At 43.7% G+C, this 16,611-nt stretch overlaps 3 protein-coding genes across 3 annotated transcripts; 2 read left to right on the forward strand and 1 right to left on the reverse strand.

Moving 5' to 3' along the window:
- Positions 1-50: 50 nt before the first annotated feature.
- LOC132263772 (CXXC-type zinc finger protein 1-like) lies at positions 51-1,926 on the forward strand. Its single transcript, XM_059763748.1, has 5 exons — positions 51-217; positions 281-402; positions 460-617; positions 673-871; positions 927-1,926. The coding sequence occupies exons 1-5, from the start codon at positions 188-190 to the stop codon at positions 1,849-1,851; spliced, it is 1,434 nt and encodes a 477-aa protein (XP_059619731.1). The 5' UTR covers positions 51-187; the 3' UTR covers positions 1,852-1,926.
- LOC132263771 (DNA-directed RNA polymerase III subunit RPC1) lies at positions 1,855-6,446 on the reverse strand. The gene is made up of 6 exons (XM_059763747.1): positions 6,273-6,446; positions 6,075-6,210; positions 3,022-6,018; positions 2,704-2,963; positions 2,137-2,641; positions 1,855-2,076 (listed from the first exon to the last, which is right to left on the reverse strand). Exons 1-6 carry the CDS (start codon positions 6,314-6,316, stop codon positions 1,888-1,890), a joined length of 4,131 nt encoding a protein of 1,376 aa, XP_059619730.1. The 5' UTR covers positions 6,317-6,446; the 3' UTR covers positions 1,855-1,887.
- A 414-nt stretch (positions 6,447-6,860) lies between these two features.
- Positions 6,861-16,478, forward strand: LOC132263793 (probable phospholipid-transporting ATPase IA). The gene is made up of 16 exons (XM_059763776.1): positions 6,861-6,950; positions 9,768-9,888; positions 10,576-10,759; positions 10,858-11,018; positions 11,178-11,511; positions 11,573-11,714; positions 11,884-12,540; positions 12,600-13,036; positions 13,124-13,321; positions 13,389-13,547; positions 13,607-13,743; positions 13,801-14,229; positions 14,295-14,429; positions 14,492-14,590; positions 15,348-15,439; positions 15,509-16,478. Exons 1-16 carry the CDS (start codon positions 6,890-6,892, stop codon positions 15,604-15,606), a joined length of 3,444 nt encoding a protein of 1,147 aa, XP_059619759.1. The 5' UTR covers positions 6,861-6,889; the 3' UTR covers positions 15,607-16,478.
- Positions 16,479-16,611: the final 133 nt, after the last annotated feature.

Genomic DNA, 16,611 nt, shown 5'->3' on the forward strand with positions numbered 1-16,611 from the left:
CTTTCCGTTGAGTCCGTGTCTGCAGGTTTCTGCAGAGCGAATCTGCAGTTGGAATGTTTGACAGCTCGTTTCTTCGCATTGTGCATTATTTATCACATTTCACCTGATATTTCACCTCAATCCACCCCAATTTCTCAACCAACGCATAGTGAAAACCACTCATCAGCAGCTGAAGAACAGCATTAACATGTCGGAGAAGAAGAAATTCAAGCGGAGTGTAGGAAAATCTATCTCCAAATACATCACACTATTTCTCATCTGCTTTGTTTACCTTTTGCAGAAGGAGGAAATTGCGAAGGAATTCGACCTTCCGGAGAGGAAAAGCAAGATCGCGACAATCATGAAGCAAGATGGGCAAGCTTACTGCATCTGCAGGTCCTCAGATTGCTCCCGGTTCATGATGTAAGGGTGCTTGTAAGAGAATTTTAACTGCGGAAATTTAACAGTTTCCTCTTTCAGAGGTTGCGATGGATGTGAAGAATGGTACCACGGAGATTGCATTAATATCTCAGAGAAGGAGTCGAAGCACATCAAGCATTACTACTGCCAGCGATGCAGGGACGAGGATCCGACACTCCAAACAGTGTTCCGGGCGATTCCTGCCGTTACAAGCAAGCGTAAGCGGCAAATAACTTTGTTGAATTCCACTCTGAGTCATAATTCCCTCTGCAGATGAGTTTCATGCGGAAGAGCCTCCGAAAGTCGTGCCTAAGAAGCGCGAAAGCACGTCCAAGAGTCACACAAGATGTGGAAACTGTGCTGGATGCAACGCCTCGAAGTGTGGCAGCTGTTCAGCATGTTTGTCCAAGAAATCTCGCTGCGAGAAGAGGATTTGTACAGGACACAAGCAGCCTAAGATTCAGAAATCCAAGTAGATTAACAGAAAACCTTTCTTTTATGATCTGCTAACATTTTCTCTTCTTCAGACATTACGTCTCGCGAAGACGCCACCGATCTGTAACTCCGGAGCCAGCGATCAACCCAGCGCTCGAGGGACCGCGCCAGTGTTACGGCCCAAGTTGCAGAATGACGGCACGTCCTCAGTCTAAGTACTGCTCAGACGATTGCGGTACTAAACTGGCTACCAGTCGGATCTACCAAGTCCTTCCGCAGCGCATTCAGGAGTGGAATCTGAGCCAGTGCCGCGCTGAGGCCATCAATCGGAAGCAACTGGACACCATTCGAGCCAAGCAGGCGACTGTCAGGGCCACTCTCGCAGACCTCGACAAGCGCCACGCTGAACTAGATTTGCTGGTGGAGAGAGCCAAGCGATGCACTCTGGATCCCAAAGCGCTGGACAACAGCGATGCAGAGGACGAGATGTCGATGTACTGCATCACTTGTGGCCACGAAATCCACTCCAAGACGGCAATTCGCCATATGGAGAAGTGCTTTAACAAGTACGAGAGCCAGACCAGCTTCGGTAGCATCTTCAAGACGAGGATCGACGGCGGAAATCCTATGTTCTGTGACTTCTACAATCCGATCAACAAGACTTACTGCAAGCGCCTTCGAGTGCTGTGTCCGGAGCACTGCAAGGATCCCAAAGTCAGCGACACGGACGTCTGCGGCTGTCCGCTGACAAAGAACGTCTTTGAGCTGGCCGGAGAGTTCTGCAGGGCGCCGAAGAAGTCCTGCTTCAAGCATTACGTGTGGGAGAAGATTCGCCGCGCCGAGATTGATTTGGAGCGCGTGCGACAGTGGCTGAAGATGGACGAACTGATGGAGCAGGAGCGTCAAATCCGCACTGCCATGGCGTCCAGGGCTGGAGTACTTGGTCTCATGCTCCATTCCACGTACAATCACGAGATAATGGAGAAACTCATCCCGCAACAGGCGCAACAGAGATAAATATCAGTAGTTCAATAAATTTATTTTAATAGTGACTCATTTGAGGAAGAATATAGGCTCTTTTGCATCATCCAACACGTAATTATCATTCTTGTGGAGTAGCTTAAAGACACCTGTACCAATTCCCGCCGGCATTCCCAGGATGATTCTTTCAGACACGCCATCAATGGAGTCCACTTGACCGTAGTAAGAAGCGTCAAAGAGATGATCGGCTGTCTTCTCAAACTGCAATGACAGGAAGAGATTGAGATGCACAACAAATTGCAAGATTTAGGAAAGTCTTACCGACGCCAGGTTAAAGACAGACTCTCGCATCTTTGCCAGACCGTGCCTGGTGATGCCCAGCACTTCTCCTCTGCTGGTCATTTGGCTGGCCAGCAGCATTATATGTCGACTGTCCACGCTCATGCCATGTCCACTCATCACACTGTCAATCTCCGTCATGATTGTCGTGCGGGCAGCTTCGATACCTAGCGTGCTGAACACTTCCCAGATATTGTTGCTCTTCGTCTGATTACCACGCACACCGTACATCGCCATCACATCCCTTAAGCCCGATCCTTCGACGCAGAGCTGATAAGTCGGCGGCTGCACGGCATCATTGATGGCAATCACAGCTCTTGAGATGTTTGACAGTCCACCGACGACAATGTTGGGAATCACCGTGCTCAGACGCTGTAGTTCAGCATTCAAGGAAGAGTTCTTGTTCGTGTCCGGACGCACAATCACCAGGGAAGATCCCACGACTTCGATGTTGTTGGGTTTGAGACGCAATTTGGAGTTTCTCAGCCTGAAATCACCAAAGAAGCTAACATTATTTTCAGAGTGATAATGTTTCTGTAAAATACTGACGCAAATCTGATGGTTTCAGCGTCAATCTCCAATCCCAACACTCGGATTCTGTCAATGTCCAGCTTGATAAGGAGGAAGCAGTCAGAAGATTTGTAAACTTCCTCGATATACGAAGAAATTTCTCCCAAAGTTGTCTTCTCGATTCTTCCCTTCACTTTCCTGGCAAACTCCATGCTTTCGTTATTCTCCAATTCAGCCGTGATAATCGGAGTAGAAATTGTCTTCGACGCATTGATGATTTCCACAATTCGCGGCACTCCCTGAAAAAATTCACAAGATCACAGTCAATAATCCCCTAGAATTGCTGAATTAACGAACCTGGGTGATGTTCATGGACGCCACACCGGCAAAGTGGAAAGTCTTAAGTGTCATTTGAGTTCCTGGCTCTCCGATACTCTGTGCCGCCAGAGCTCCAACCGCTGTTCCCGGTTCAGTGACAGCACGGCTGTATCTCTTCTCAACAATCTCCAGGAAATCCTCAATATGACTCTTCGTCGTGCGACAAATCTCACCACCAGGACCGCGAGTGCTGTAGTTGCTCTCAATATTGCACAGTCGCTTCCTCACAGTGTCGAGGAAGTTCACGCAATCCGCCCTGAAATCCTGCCTGGCATTGATGAACTTCTCCAACTTGAGAATCTCCTTAGCTGTAGGCAGAATGTCATCACCTTCCAATGCATCCTCATCGCGATGAGTGTCCATAGCGCGAATGTGCATAAATTGTCTCTCCAAATCCACCGGCTTATTTGCCACTTCCATGGATACTGGATCGAGACCATCACCTCCGTACGTAAACTCCACCACCTCACCAATGGCGTTCCTCACAGTCCCGTCATAGTGCACCACAAGATCCTCAAGGCACTTCACCAGACGCCTCTGCAAGTATCCCGTCTCTGCGGTCTTCACTGCTGTGTCAACGAGACCCTCTCGCCCAGCCATCGTGTGGAAGAAGAACTCTGTAGGCGTCAATCCAGAGAAGAAGCTGTTCTGGACGAAACCTCGAGCAGCTGGAATCTTGGAAAACTTCTCAAAGTGTGGCAGACTTCTGTCTTCATAACCATTCGGCACTCGTTTTCCATTAATGGCCTGCTGACCCACACAGGCAATCATCTGCGAGATGTTGATGTTTGATCCCTTTGATCCGGATTGCGCCATTATCAAGGCGCTGTTTGTCCTGTGCAGTTCATTGAAACACGCCTTGGCAGCCAGCTCACGAATGCTGGACAGCTCTCGCAGCATCACAGCTTCCAGTGTCTCCTCGAGAGTGCATCCTGGCTGACACTGCAGAGTTCCGCTCTTCATCTTCGAAATGAAATCACTGCACTTTGAGTATCCGTTGTCCAGGAGTTTCTGCTTCTCTCCCAGCAGAATTCGACTCGGTGTGACATCGCCCACGCCAAACGAGAAGCCGCGATTCATAATCATGTAGGAAGTCAGCTTGGAGAGCCGCCACATCGCCCTCGTGGCCTCCTCCTCGCCATAATCCCTCAGTAGAACATAGAAGATGCACTTCTTCGTGCCAGATCCCATTGTACTCTTGTCCATCACGCCGCACATTATCTCCGAATTTCTCACAATCACGTACGAGTCCTTGCAGCACAGATCCTGATTCGCCGTGTAATTTTTTCCCTTCGTCTCCAGATTTATCAGCGTGTGCGACTGCTTATTGGGCTTCATGATGAGACCAAAGATTTGCTTTCCTGTCCACATCACGCGCGGCTTCAGAATCGCCGGCGGCGGAAGCTCAACAGTCATATTCGCGTCCGGACCAGCGATAAGGCAAGTTGCAAGCTGCATTGCTCTCTCCTTGGTAAGAAACTCATCTTTCTGCGTCAACACATAGCCGCCGGTGATGAAATCCTGAGTAGCCGCAATCAGAAGCTCTCCGTTCTTTGGCGTCACCAAATTCGACTTGTTCCCCATGAGAATCCACGCCTCGGCGCGCGCTTCCTCCGTCTGCGGCAAGTGCAGATTCATCTCATCCCCATCAAAATCCGCATTGTACGGCGTGCAAGCGCACTCGTTGAACCTGAATGTCCTCTGAGCCTGAACCTTAGCCTGATGACACATGATGCTCAACTTGTGCAGTGACGGCTGACGGTTGAATAGCACAATATCGCCATCCACCAAGTGTCGCTCCACAATGTCTCCACAACGCAAATCGTGAGCAATCTTGTCGCGATTGCCATAAGCTAGATACTTCTTGAAGGCGCTACCTTTCTGCTGCACATAATTCGCTCCTGGATGATGATCTGTGCCATTCTGCACCAGCTGTCTCATCTTGTCGATGTTCCGCGGATGCACTCGCTCAGGATAAGTGAGAATCTTGGCCACTCGCTCAGGCACGCCCACCTGATGGATCAGCAAGTTTGGATCTGGCGAAATTACTGTCCGCGCCGAAAAGTCCACGCGCTTTCCGGACAAATTGCCACGGAATCTCCCTTGCTTCCCTTTCAGGCGCTGCACAATGCCTCGCGTCTGCTTCTTGGGAATCATTGTGAGCGGCACTCCTGACAATTCACTGTTGAAATAGAGCGCCACGTGAAGTTGCAGAAAGTCCCAATCCTCTAGAATCAATTCGACTTTCCCACCCGTGGAAGTGTGCTTTGCGATCACATCGTTTATCAGCAGAATCTCACTCTGCTTCATCGTGATGTCATCCTCAGTCGTTCCAGCCTTGATTTCCGACACCACGGACGGACGAATGCACACTGGAGGCACGTAAATTCGAGTCACGATCAAATTGGTGGGATGTGCGTCCGGAGAAGTCATGCCCAACAGTGGAATATCACTCTTCGGGATGTTCCGGAAGAGATCCAGAACTTGAAGTGGATTCAATTCCTGCACCAAACAAGGCATCCCGATGTGTTGCTGCAACTCCTTGTTATTCTCAGTGGCCATGAACATTTCATCCAGGATATTCGATACCAGAGGATCGGTCACCTTCTTCCCACGGAACTTATCATGGACAATCTTCATGAGTCCCGGTCCTTTCTTCACAGGACCATTCAAGGCGCCACAGTATCTACACTTTGTAAACTTCTTCGCTTTCACCAGGATCTGAGAATGGATGGATTTCTTCGCAAGGTAGGAAAGATCAGGGTTCAGCAGTCGTTTCGTGTAAGCTCTCTTATCCTCGTCCTTCAGCATAACTCGGCTGCAGGTCTTGCAGATGGACTGCAATATGGTGATGGTGGAGCGAAAGTGACCCACGTGGAAGACAGGCAAGGCCAAATTGAGATACCCAAAGTGACCAATGCACTCATTCAGGCCCTGATTGCAAGTTTCACATGTGGCATCCTTCTGGCTGATTCCCTGTGAGAAATAAGACGGTTAACGAGGAGTTCAGAGTCTTTCCGGGCGTCTCTAACCATTCTTCTATCAAGCACTCCATAGGCAACCGGCACTCGTCCCTGCTCCTGGTTGTACAGGTTCTTCGAGACCACCTGTATGTGGGACTCCTGTTGGATCATCTCAGGACTGTTCATGCAGAATCTGACCTTGGATCTGGACAGCGTGAGGGAAATTTTGTGAAAATGTCCAGCAATACAAAACATTACAAATCTTACATCTTTTTTATCACATCCGCTTCTCGAAACTGTTCCTTCGGCATCTTGAAAGATAGTTTTTCACACTCTACACTCAACTAACTCTACTTTTCTACGGTGATATTGTGAAAAAAGCGTCTTTTCGCTGTGAATTTCCCGTGAGAAAGACAACAAACGCATGTGGCTCTAATTCTGATGACAACAACACGAAGTGTCAAGTCTGATAGTGGCAAATCTGCAGACAACTGCGCACTGGCAACCCGCTCGCAGGTGGAAAACATTCCGAGAAACGCGAGAGTCACAATATTGTGGCGAGAGTGGATCGTATCAGTTGCAATTCGTGAAATGTAGTGATTGGGATTGTTTGGAAAAGCCTGAAAAGCAACGCGTGCATGGGAATCAAAAGGCCAACACTCGCGAAAGAGAGTGCGTGAGTGCGAAAGTGTGATTTATCACGGGAAATATGTCATCAGTGTGTGACCCATTTTCTCGCGAAATGCGTTGATTTTTACTGGGTGAAAAGTGAGGAAAACAGCCCAAGGTCTCCCCCAAAGACACTGTCTGTCCCCGGGAGGCGACGCTCCCCGACGGTGCACCCCCGAGAATCCCCGGCCAACGCGTGGGCTGGAACAGACGCGATGGCCCTGTCTTCGCTGTGCCAGAACCTGCGCCTGAGATTAGGTCTCATCAACAATACCCGTAAGTGCCGGAGCCTCCGCGGCCACCCCCTCAAGGCTGGGCGCCAGCCTTGGACGGGGCTGAGATATTATCAGGACGTGCAAGGCTTTCACGCCAAATTGGATGAGTTCTGCGAACGACTTCGCCGCCTCCGCTTTTGGGGATGGAATGGCAAAGCCATGACTGGCGCTTATCTTAATCTATAGCGTCCTGCCCAAGTCCACTCGAGCTCGGCTGCAATAATCACCTCTTAGCCACTCCTTATCAGCCCCATTATCACTCTGTGACTGGCCAAGAGGGGCGATTTTGTGCCAACATTTCCAACCAGTTTGATGCACTTCGACTCTTGCATGGAAATTATCTTGTGATGAATTTTTAAACAATCCTCGCTAGTGCAGAAATTGCTGGTTTTATGCTATGATCTCGCTTTCTTCCGCTGAATATTTTCACCCAAGGTCGCCAGATGAGTTATTGGTCGTCTTTTTGGCATAGCCTAGAGAATCTTGAAAGCTGGCCTACGCAACTCTAGTCTTTCAGTGTAACATTTGTCAATAACGTAAAAAAAATACGATTGAATCTTGATTTGCTTTGCTCAGCTTACATAAGCGTGATTCACCGAAATCGGTAATCCCAACGCGAATTAATTAACACTTTGTAGATCCATGAGGAATTGTAGCACGAGTAGAAACGATGATTAATTCACTACAATGTAATTCACCTCGACTTTGAGTGCTAATATTCACACGTTAACGCACTGAAATTGACAATAAGAAGAGCATATTTAGGAATTAAGCTTCTGGATAGAGCTGTTTTATGTCAAAAATAACTAATGTCACCTGAAATTCAGATAAAGGTCAATTAGAAAGTTGTAAGCGATTCAAAAATAGAGAAAATATGTGGGTGATTCTATGCGTGATATTTTCAAACTAAATGATTTAAGTTCTAATCCCGTTGTTTTACACTTCTTTAAGAGTTTTTTTTTATCTTATCTGCTCTTTGTTTCCCTAAAATTCTAGCTACAAGCTAAGATGTACGCTTAAAGCTGTATAACTATACTGAGATTACTTAAAGAGAAAAGAATACCATTTCTTTGGAACGAAGTATACATCCAGAATGCCAGAAATTAGGTAAATATTGCGCAAAATTGTTACGTCGTGAAAGGGTTAACCATTGAAGTTGTTAGGAATTTAGCAAATCAGAAGCGAAACATTTTATAATTGCAAAGAATTCCCCAAAGTCTCAAGTGTCAAGTTTCACTGAAGTGTTGAGACTGAAAAGTAATACATTGCAGCCTTTTAAATGCCTGCCTTCAGTACATAATAGTGAAACAGCTGTTTTCGCCGATTGACTGTGTGTTGTTTATAAAGCGCGAACCACAATGAGAGCAAGTGTGAGAAGAGTGACCAGAAAACTAGGGGAGCGCATAGGAAATAGCTTTGTGTATTAAGCCTGTATTTGATGGTAGAAGGAAAATTACATGGTAGAACTTTTAAATAATACCCAACATTGTTCGTCTGCTGATTTTCCACACACGTGAATTCTTTGACAGAATAACAAGAAAATTGAGAGCGTGATAGAAAAGCGTAAAAAGCTTCGAGTGACAATTTTTTCTCCTTGGTAATTGTGAACCATTGAGGAATTGTTTCAAGGGGGGAATTTCTATTGTGTGTCTTGCTGCTCTTATTTACCACTGCGCAATAGAGAGGCAGTATATGTAATTGATGTGAAAACACGAGTGAAAAGGATGAGAACATGTATGTGCCGCAATATTAATAATTTCCATATGAATGGAAATTTGATCTTAAATTCTATTTTTGCTCCTCACTTTCATTCCCTCGTCTTGGCCGCTGCCAACCTCAAAATCTCCGTTGTTTTATCGATTTTATATAACACTCTGGCTTTTATTATTTTTTCCTATTGTTGTGATTTATAGTCATCGTCTTATATCGTGATTGAAGGAAGTGTGGATAGAACACAGGCACAGAGCGATAATTATTTTATGATTAGTTGTATTATCATGCTGTGCTTTTCTGTGTGGGGGAAGGTCATCAATGCTTATATCAATTCCACTTTCTATGCTCATCTTGAAGCTTTTTCCAATACACAGAGTCGGCTTGACTATTCCTGCTCAATGGCACTCGCTTGGGCTGAATATGTATGAATTAATTTTAGAATAGTCGCGATGTGTCGCCAGAGAGAAAATTCTATGCAAATGTCCATCGCTTCAGCCTTAACTATCTCAAGTGCATTTCTATGGACATCCAAATTTGAATTTTAATTGCTGCCTTCACCCTGGCAGCTGAAAGCGAATAAGGAAAATCTCCCTTTATCACGGCCAAATGGAAATTGTCTGTGTGTTCGTGGAGAAAATCAGCGCGTAATGTAAAATTCAAGCAGAAGTTTTCCGAGAAAAACTCACAATTTAATTGTGTTTCCATATTCAACTGCCAGTCATGAGTAAATTGGATTTCAGTTCTTATCTCTTAATGTTAGTGAAATCGATAGAATAGTAATTGGAAAGTGTTCTCTCTCTCTTGACTGACCCCAAACCGCATACACAAAAACAATCCCTTCTTCTCAATAACGCGAGAGTGTGACATTATAAAAAAAAATACAGTAAAATTGACACATGGCAACAATAGATGCCACATTTTCAGTGTGTGGAGAGCAATTTTATTGTTATCACTGCGGGTGATGTTAGAAAAAAGGCCATTTAATGTGTTGCTTTGGCGTACATACAATAAAACTTAACATAAATATAAAGTATTCTAACTAAAATACATGGAATAATGAGCGTTTTTCCTCTATCGTTCCATTTCATGGCCTCGATGACTACAGACGACGACGATTGCACAACTTCTGGCGTCACGCTGGACACCAACGAAAAGAGGATAATCTTCCTTAATCGGCCGCAGCCTCAGAAGTACTGCAGCAATCATATATCAACGGCAAAATACAAGTAAGATTGCCAAATATTGCATAACTTGGCCTTTTTTATGATAAGGAATTAACTCTTTAAGGACGAAAAAGCACGTTGAGCGTACAGATTTGACCCTCTTGTCCTTATAGGATTAAGTTATGCAAAGTAGGAGTTATTATTAGGTTGTGCGTAGTGTCGAAGAAAGTTTTATAGCTAGAAAATAAGTGGCTCTTATTGCTTGGAGGTGTTTCTTTTTGAGCAAAGCACTTCTCTGTGTCATAAAATTCCTTGCCATTGTGCTTTTCACAAGGCAAAGCGAGTTCTGGCAAGCAAATTGCTCTCTTTTCACCAAACTGAAATGCAATAGACAATGAATATAAATATTAGTGACAAGTTCTCTATAGGTTTTATTGTCACAAATGAGCTGAGAGTTCAATCACGCCATTCGGACGGTGAGTAGAATTGTTGAGTCAGGAGTTTCAATGAATTGTTTGCTTGTTCTATCGATCAATTACACAAAATGAAGTATTTCATTATCGTTTCTCGGTAAAAATATGATATGAATGAAGTCTGTTCTTCAACTGAGTGCTTTTACTGCAGTGGAAAAAGGGGACCGTGAAGCACTTTACGACACTTGTGGGATTATAATGGAGAGAAAGAGAGACGTTTTGTACTTATCAGAAAATTCGAGTGCAAATATTATTATACTATTCTGTCTATTTGCAGCACCTTCAGCTTTATTCCGTCGTTCCTCTTTGAGCAGTTTCGGCGGTACTCAAACTGTTTTTTCCTCTTCATTGCACTTCTGCAGCAAATCCCTGATGTGTCACCAACGGGAAGATTTACAACACTCGTACCTCTGATTTTTATACTTAGCGTGAGCGCTATTAAGGAAATTGTCGAAGATTTCGTGAGTAAACACAACATTTCTGCAGAGTTTTTGCTAATTGTGCGTGGGGATGGTTAATTGTTGGGAAATCTAATGTGCTTGCTTGTGTGTTCTTGCAGAAACGCCACAGGGCCGACGATGAAATAAATCACAGGGAAATTGAAACATACAAAAGTGGCCAATGGAAGTATATTAAGTGGCAGCAATTGAGTGTTGGAGACATTGTGAAAGTGTGGAACAATACATTTTTCCCCGCGGATCTCATTCTTCTGTCCTCAAGGTAGGAAGAATGTCAAGGATTATTTGACCTTTCACTAATCTCTCCATGTCCTTTCTCCACCTCCTATCCTTTTGGCATATTATCATATTTTTATATGCTTCACGACATTTAATGAAGCGATTTAGGGTGATTAACTTCTCCACTTTGTGCTGCTTTCAGTGAACCTCAAGGCATGTCATTCATCGAGACGTCCAATTTGGACGGTGAAACAAATTTGAAGATACGGCAAGCCATTCCGGACACGGCAAAGCTCCTGGAAACGAAGGATTTGGCATGCTTCAACGCCACGCTGGAGTGCGAACTGCCAAATCGGCATCTCTATGAGTTCAATGGTGTCCTCAAAGAGAGCGGGAAGATTGCCGCGTCCCTCGGGCCGGATCAGCTTCTGCTGCGCGGCGCCATGCTCCGGAACACATCATGGATCTTCGGTGTTGTCGTGTACACAGGACACGACACGAAACTTATGAGAAACTCTACCTCAGCGCCCTTGAAGGTGGGCTAGCTCTATGATGAAAATCGATATGAGAGATTGACTGTTATCATTATCATTGCAGCGTTCAACAGTAGACAGACTGACCAACACACAAATTTTGATGCTTTTTCTTATTCTCATATTTTTATGTCTCGTTAGTGCTGTTTTTAATGAATTTTGGACACGAGATCACTACAAGCGGGACAAGTACTTGGGAATTGATGGTGAGTTTCACTTGATTTTCGCGTTCTAAATACTGGAAGGCCTCTCACTCTGTGAGTGTTGGGCAGTTGCGTGGGAAGAGATGATGAATAGTTAAATAGACACGCAAGTTCTCAATTGTGATTGTTGTACTTGATTTTTGCAAACACATTTTTCACACCTCTTTTTCAGATGTTCTCAGCAAGAATTTTGGATACAACTTACTGACATTTATTATTTTGTACAATAATTTGATACCGATCTCACTGCAAGTGACTCTGGAGTTGGTGAGATTCTTGCAGGCGATCTTTATCAACTTTGACATTGAAATGTACCACGAAGAGTCCAATACTCCGGCCATGGCGAGAACATCGAATCTGAATGAGGAGCTAGGAATGGTGAAGTACATCTTTTCGGACAAAACGGGAACACTTACGAGAAATGTGATGGAGTTCAAGAAGTGTTGTGTGGGAAAGTTTGTCTATGAGCGCGTTAGTGAGCCTGAACACTCAGGAATGGTGCAGAATCTGCTGAACAATCATCCAACGGCGCCAATGATTGCGGAGTTTCTCACTTTGCTGGCCGTTTGTCACACGGTGATTCCGGAGAAGCGCGATGACGGCACTGTGGGCTATCACGCGGCCAGTCCGGATGAGCAGGCTCTGGTGTATGGAGCCAAGTCTTTTGGGTATGTCTTCGAGACTAGAACACCGACGCACGTGGAGATCAGTGCTCTGGGCTGGAAGGAGAGCTATGAAGTTCTGCATGTGTTGGAATTCACATCGACCAGGAAGAGAATGTCGGTGATTGTGAGGACGCCAAAAGGCGAGATCAAACTCTACTGCAAAGGTAAGCACTTTGCCGTGTTAATTAGGTAATTGACGAGAATAAAATTATGTCCTCTGCAGGAGCGGACACAGTGATTTACGAGCGTCTCGCCCAGGACAATCAACCATTCCGTGAGGTGACTCTGAGGCATCTGGAGGACTTCGCCACGGAGGGCTTGAGGACTCTGTGCTGCGCAATGGCGACCATTGATGAGGAAGTATACGATTCGTGGCGGCAAACATATCACAAAGCCATCACATCAATCCAGAATCGCGAGAAGAAGGTGGACGATGCGGCAAACTTGATTGAGATCAATCTGAAGCTTATCGGCGCCACAGCCATTGAGGACAAGCTGCAAGAGGGTGTTCCTGAAACGATAGCGAGTCTATTGAAAGCGGAAATCAATATTTGGGTGTTGACTGGAGACAAACAGGAGACAGCCATCAACATTGGCTATTCTTGCAAATTACTCAGTCACGCAATGGATTTGATCATTTTAAATGAAGACAGTTTGGATGTGAGTGCTGCTATTATTGCACCTCCTTTTTTACCTTGACGCATTCACACGCCATGTTCTCACACAATGCTTTCTGGCCAATTTCAGAACACGAGAGAGTGCATTGGACGTCACAGTGCAGATTTTGGTGAGCAATTGCGAAAGGAGAACAATGTGGCGCTTATAATCGATGGTCAGACACTCAAGTATGCCATTAGTTGTGACCTGAGAAGGGATTTTCTCGACCTGTGCATTTCCTGCCGCGTTGTCATCTGCTGCCGCGTGTCTCCCATGCAAAAGGCTGAGGTAATGTTCTAAATTTGTAGTGATAGAGAATGTAAATACCGATGACATTCACTTATTTTTACTATAGGTTGTTGATTTGGTGGCGTCAAATACTAATAACGTCACTCTGGCCATCGGAGACGGTGCCAATGACGTCGCGATGATTCAGAAGGCGCACGTGGGCGTCGGAATATCGGGAGTTGAGGGACTTCAGGCCGCATGCGCGTCGGATTATTCAATAGCGCAGGTATTATTATCTGAGTCATTGGTGCGTGTAATTGATTTAATCATGATTTTGCGCTCTAGTTTCGCTACCTTGTGCGTCTTCTTTTGGTCCATGGCGCGTGGAATTACAGCCGAATGTGCAAGTTGATCTTGTACAGTTTCTACAAGAATGTCTGTCTCTACGTCATTGAATTGTGGTTTGCCATCTACTCAGGATGGTGAGTTGATGGACTCTTTGTAATTTAGTTTCCACTAAAGACATTTGTGCTTTGCAGGTCTGGACAGATTCTATTCGAGCGCTGGACAATTGGTCTCTACAATGTTGTCTTCACAGCCCTTCCACCATTCGCCATGGGGATTTTTGACAAAGTGTGTTCAGCGGAAATAATGATAAAGTATCCAGCATTGTATACATCACAGAATGCCCAACTACTGAACGTTCGTGTCTTCTGGATATGGATTGGGAATGCAGTGCTTCACTCCATCTTCCTGTACTGGATGCCAATGATTGCCTACAATTTCGAAATCATCTGGAATAATGGCTACAACGGTGGCTATTTAGTGCTGGGCAACATGGTTTACACTTACGTCGTTGTGACTGTGTGCCTGAAAGCCGGACTGATTTCCAATTCATGGACTTGGCTGACGCATTGCGCCATTTGGGGATCAATTGCTCTCTGGTTCTTCTTCATGTTTGTTTATAGGTGAGGCGCTTATTGCGAAATGCAAGGAGAATTAGGAAATTGAATTTTATTTTATGATATTGCAGTAATATCTGGCCGACGATTCCTGTGGCTTCAGTATTTGTGGGTATGGACAAACTTGTGCTTTCGTCTCCGACATTCTGGTTTGGACTATTTCTGATACCAACGACTGCTATTCTGTTCGATGTTGTGGCCAAAATGTGAGTCTTCAAGTCAATTTCAGAGTGAATAATATCTCTTACACGACTTTTTATCGTTGCAGCATTCAATGTACCTTATTTAAATCAGTATCTGATGCAATTCGAGAGTCGGAAATTAAGAAATATGATCCGAGTCATGTGATAAAAGAGCCTCGAACTTCGTAAGTTGATTTTACCTTTCACGAGAATGCCATGAACAAAAAAAACTGTATAAAGAAGCATTTGACAATCAACTGAAAATGTGATGAAGAGACGCAAATGATGTTTGACCAGTGAAAAGCTTCAGCGTGTGAAGTGAATCTCTTGTGATGAAACAATTGTGCTTTTATCCATTTAGTTTTAGGGTCATTTATAGGGTAGAATGGAAGCGCTTATCTTTCTTTCCAAAGCAAATCTCAATCCAGTTAATCTCCATTTATGCATACTTATGGTAATTAATGAAGTCTAATTGAGAGAATTTCGCTGAAGACAACGCTTTAGATACTCACCAATGCACAGGGTGTTGTTTTCCTTTCATTCAACTCCTTTTCAATCAACTATTCACATAACAATGAGTGATATCTTTTGAATTAGTTTTAATTGAGAGAAATGACGATGCATTTGGAATGTGTTCTGTAGAAAATGAATCAATAGAGCTAATGAAATAATGGGCTTTGGTGGTGATTTTGTGCAACATTGCTCTCTATTCGAGTTAATAGCTTCAAATTTCACCTTTTCAGGGTGTGTTTGTTTCCGCCTTAGACTTACAAAATGTATGATTTACTTAGCCACTCTTATTTATTTTCTGTTGTTTTCTTCTTTGTTATTCTTATTCTTTCAGAATAAAAACAGTTATAGCCAGAATATTTTTTTTTATTACCTCTTTGTGGAGCTTTTAGCAAAAGCATATACTTTTTATTGAACTTAAACTCCTTGCAGATTAACAGAAACAGCGAGATTGCTGAGAAATGTGAGAAATGTCTTCAGCAGGCGATCAAATACGCGAGTTAATATGGAATTGGAGCTCTCACGTGAGTTTATTCAAGATTTTATGCAGTTTGAGGTTGAAAACTAAGTGGATTTTTCGCTTCTCTTTGCAGATGGTTATGCATTTTCACAAGAAGAGGGCGGTTCTGTAACTCAGACAGACATTATTCGCGCCTATGACACGAATTTGCCGAAACCAGAGGGAAATTGAAATGAAATATGCTAAGAATAACGCGTGTGAGTGTGTTTTTTCTTAGACAGGCGGAAGATGATCGTTAACAATCTCACAAGAGAGACTCATCAAATGTCGAGTGCCACCACTTTTTTCCTGTTGCAACCTTTAAAATGCACGACAAATCATTTATTCATAAAAGAACATGGATATTAAGTGAAATGCCAAAAGTTAAACCACTATTGAGACCAAAATGGATTACATAGACGACATAATATCAGCCTTCAATTCTATATACAAGAAATGTTAGTAGTTTAAAAATGAAAAAAAAATCTCCACAATTATCTTATTGTCTGTATATTAAAAATCTGGGTATTGGTAGATCTTATCAAGTGGATAGTGAACAAAAAGTGTAACAAAGATGTGCGATTTTCATGTTTCAATGTTGTTTATGTGGGATAAATCATAACTGTGACAAAGTGTATTATTCAAGAGTTAAGGAGGAAAATGTGCACGAAATATCTGCTAGTCATAGATTTTCAAAATTCTCTGTTGCAAATCTAATAAAAATTCACTGTATCGAAGACACCGAAACTCACACACTTTAGTGATCTGCAATTTGGTAACGTTATTAAAAAAAACTTTTGAGGCGAGAAAAGAGGCAAGATTAAACATCTGGAGAGCCAAAGTGCCCTTAGATAAAAATTTACTATTTTCCGTCTATTTCACGTCTACAATTTCACACAAGAAGGAAAAAGTTTAATAATTCGGTGCGCTTTAGATGAGAAAACTAAAAATTTACCACTTAGAAGTAAAAAGAAACTCTTATTTATTGATAAAAGTGTGATGATTATTTTACCTAATTATATTTTTTCTTAAAGAAAAAAAAAAACTAAACAGGTGAAGACAAACTTGAAGACAAGAGAAACACGAACGAATTGAGGATATTAATATGTTCTTAAGTACATTACAAAAAGAAACTAATGTATACTAATAAGTGAGATTATCCTGTTTCACACATTCAAATTGCAACACCACTTTTCT

This window comes from Phlebotomus argentipes, unplaced genomic scaffold (genome assembly GCF_947086385.1).
Source record: "Phlebotomus argentipes unplaced genomic scaffold, Phlebotomus argentipes genome assembly contig_39, whole genome shotgun sequence".
NCBI lineage: Eukaryota > Metazoa > Arthropoda > Insecta > Diptera > Psychodidae > Phlebotomus > Phlebotomus argentipes.

What these genes read in the sequence shown, in the direction of transcription:
- LOC132263772 (XM_059763748.1), top strand. Translation starts at nt 188, where the DNA reads ATGTCGGAGAAGAAGAAATTCAAGCGGAGT. An exon ending in GATTGCTCCCGGTTCATGAT is followed by an intron (nt 403 to 459) that starts GTAAGGGTGCTT and finishes TTCCTCTTTCAG; the next exon opens with AGGTTGCGATGGATGTGAAG. An exon ending in CCTAAGATTCAGAAATCCAA is followed by an intron (nt 872 to 926) that starts GTAGATTAACAG and finishes TCTCTTCTTCAG; the next exon opens with ACATTACGTCTCGCGAAGAC.
- LOC132263793 (XM_059763776.1), top strand. Translation starts at nt 6,890, where the DNA reads ATGGCCCTGTCTTCGCTGTGCCAGAACCTGCGCCTGAGATTAGGTCTC. An exon ending in AGGTCTCATCAACAATACCC is followed by an intron (nt 6,951 to 9,767) that starts GTAAGTGCCGGA and finishes CGATGACTACAG; the next exon opens with ACGACGACGATTGCACAACT. An exon ending in TTCTTCATGTTTGTTTATAG is followed by an intron (nt 14,230 to 14,294) that starts GTGAGGCGCTTA and finishes ATGATATTGCAG; the next exon opens with TAATATCTGGCCGACGATTC.
- LOC132263771 (XM_059763747.1), bottom strand. Translation starts at nt 6,316, where the DNA reads ATGCCGAAGGAACAGTTTCGAGAAGCGGATGTGATAAAAAAGAT. An exon ending in GAGTGCTTGATAGAAGAATG is followed by an intron (nt 6,019 to 6,074) that starts GTTAGAGACGCC and finishes TATTTCTCACAG; the next exon opens with GGAATCAGCCAGAAGGATGC. An exon ending in CGTCCATGAACATCACCCAG is followed by an intron (nt 2,964 to 3,021) that starts GTTCGTTAATTC and finishes GAATTTTTTCAG; the next exon opens with GGAGTGCCGCGAATTGTGGA.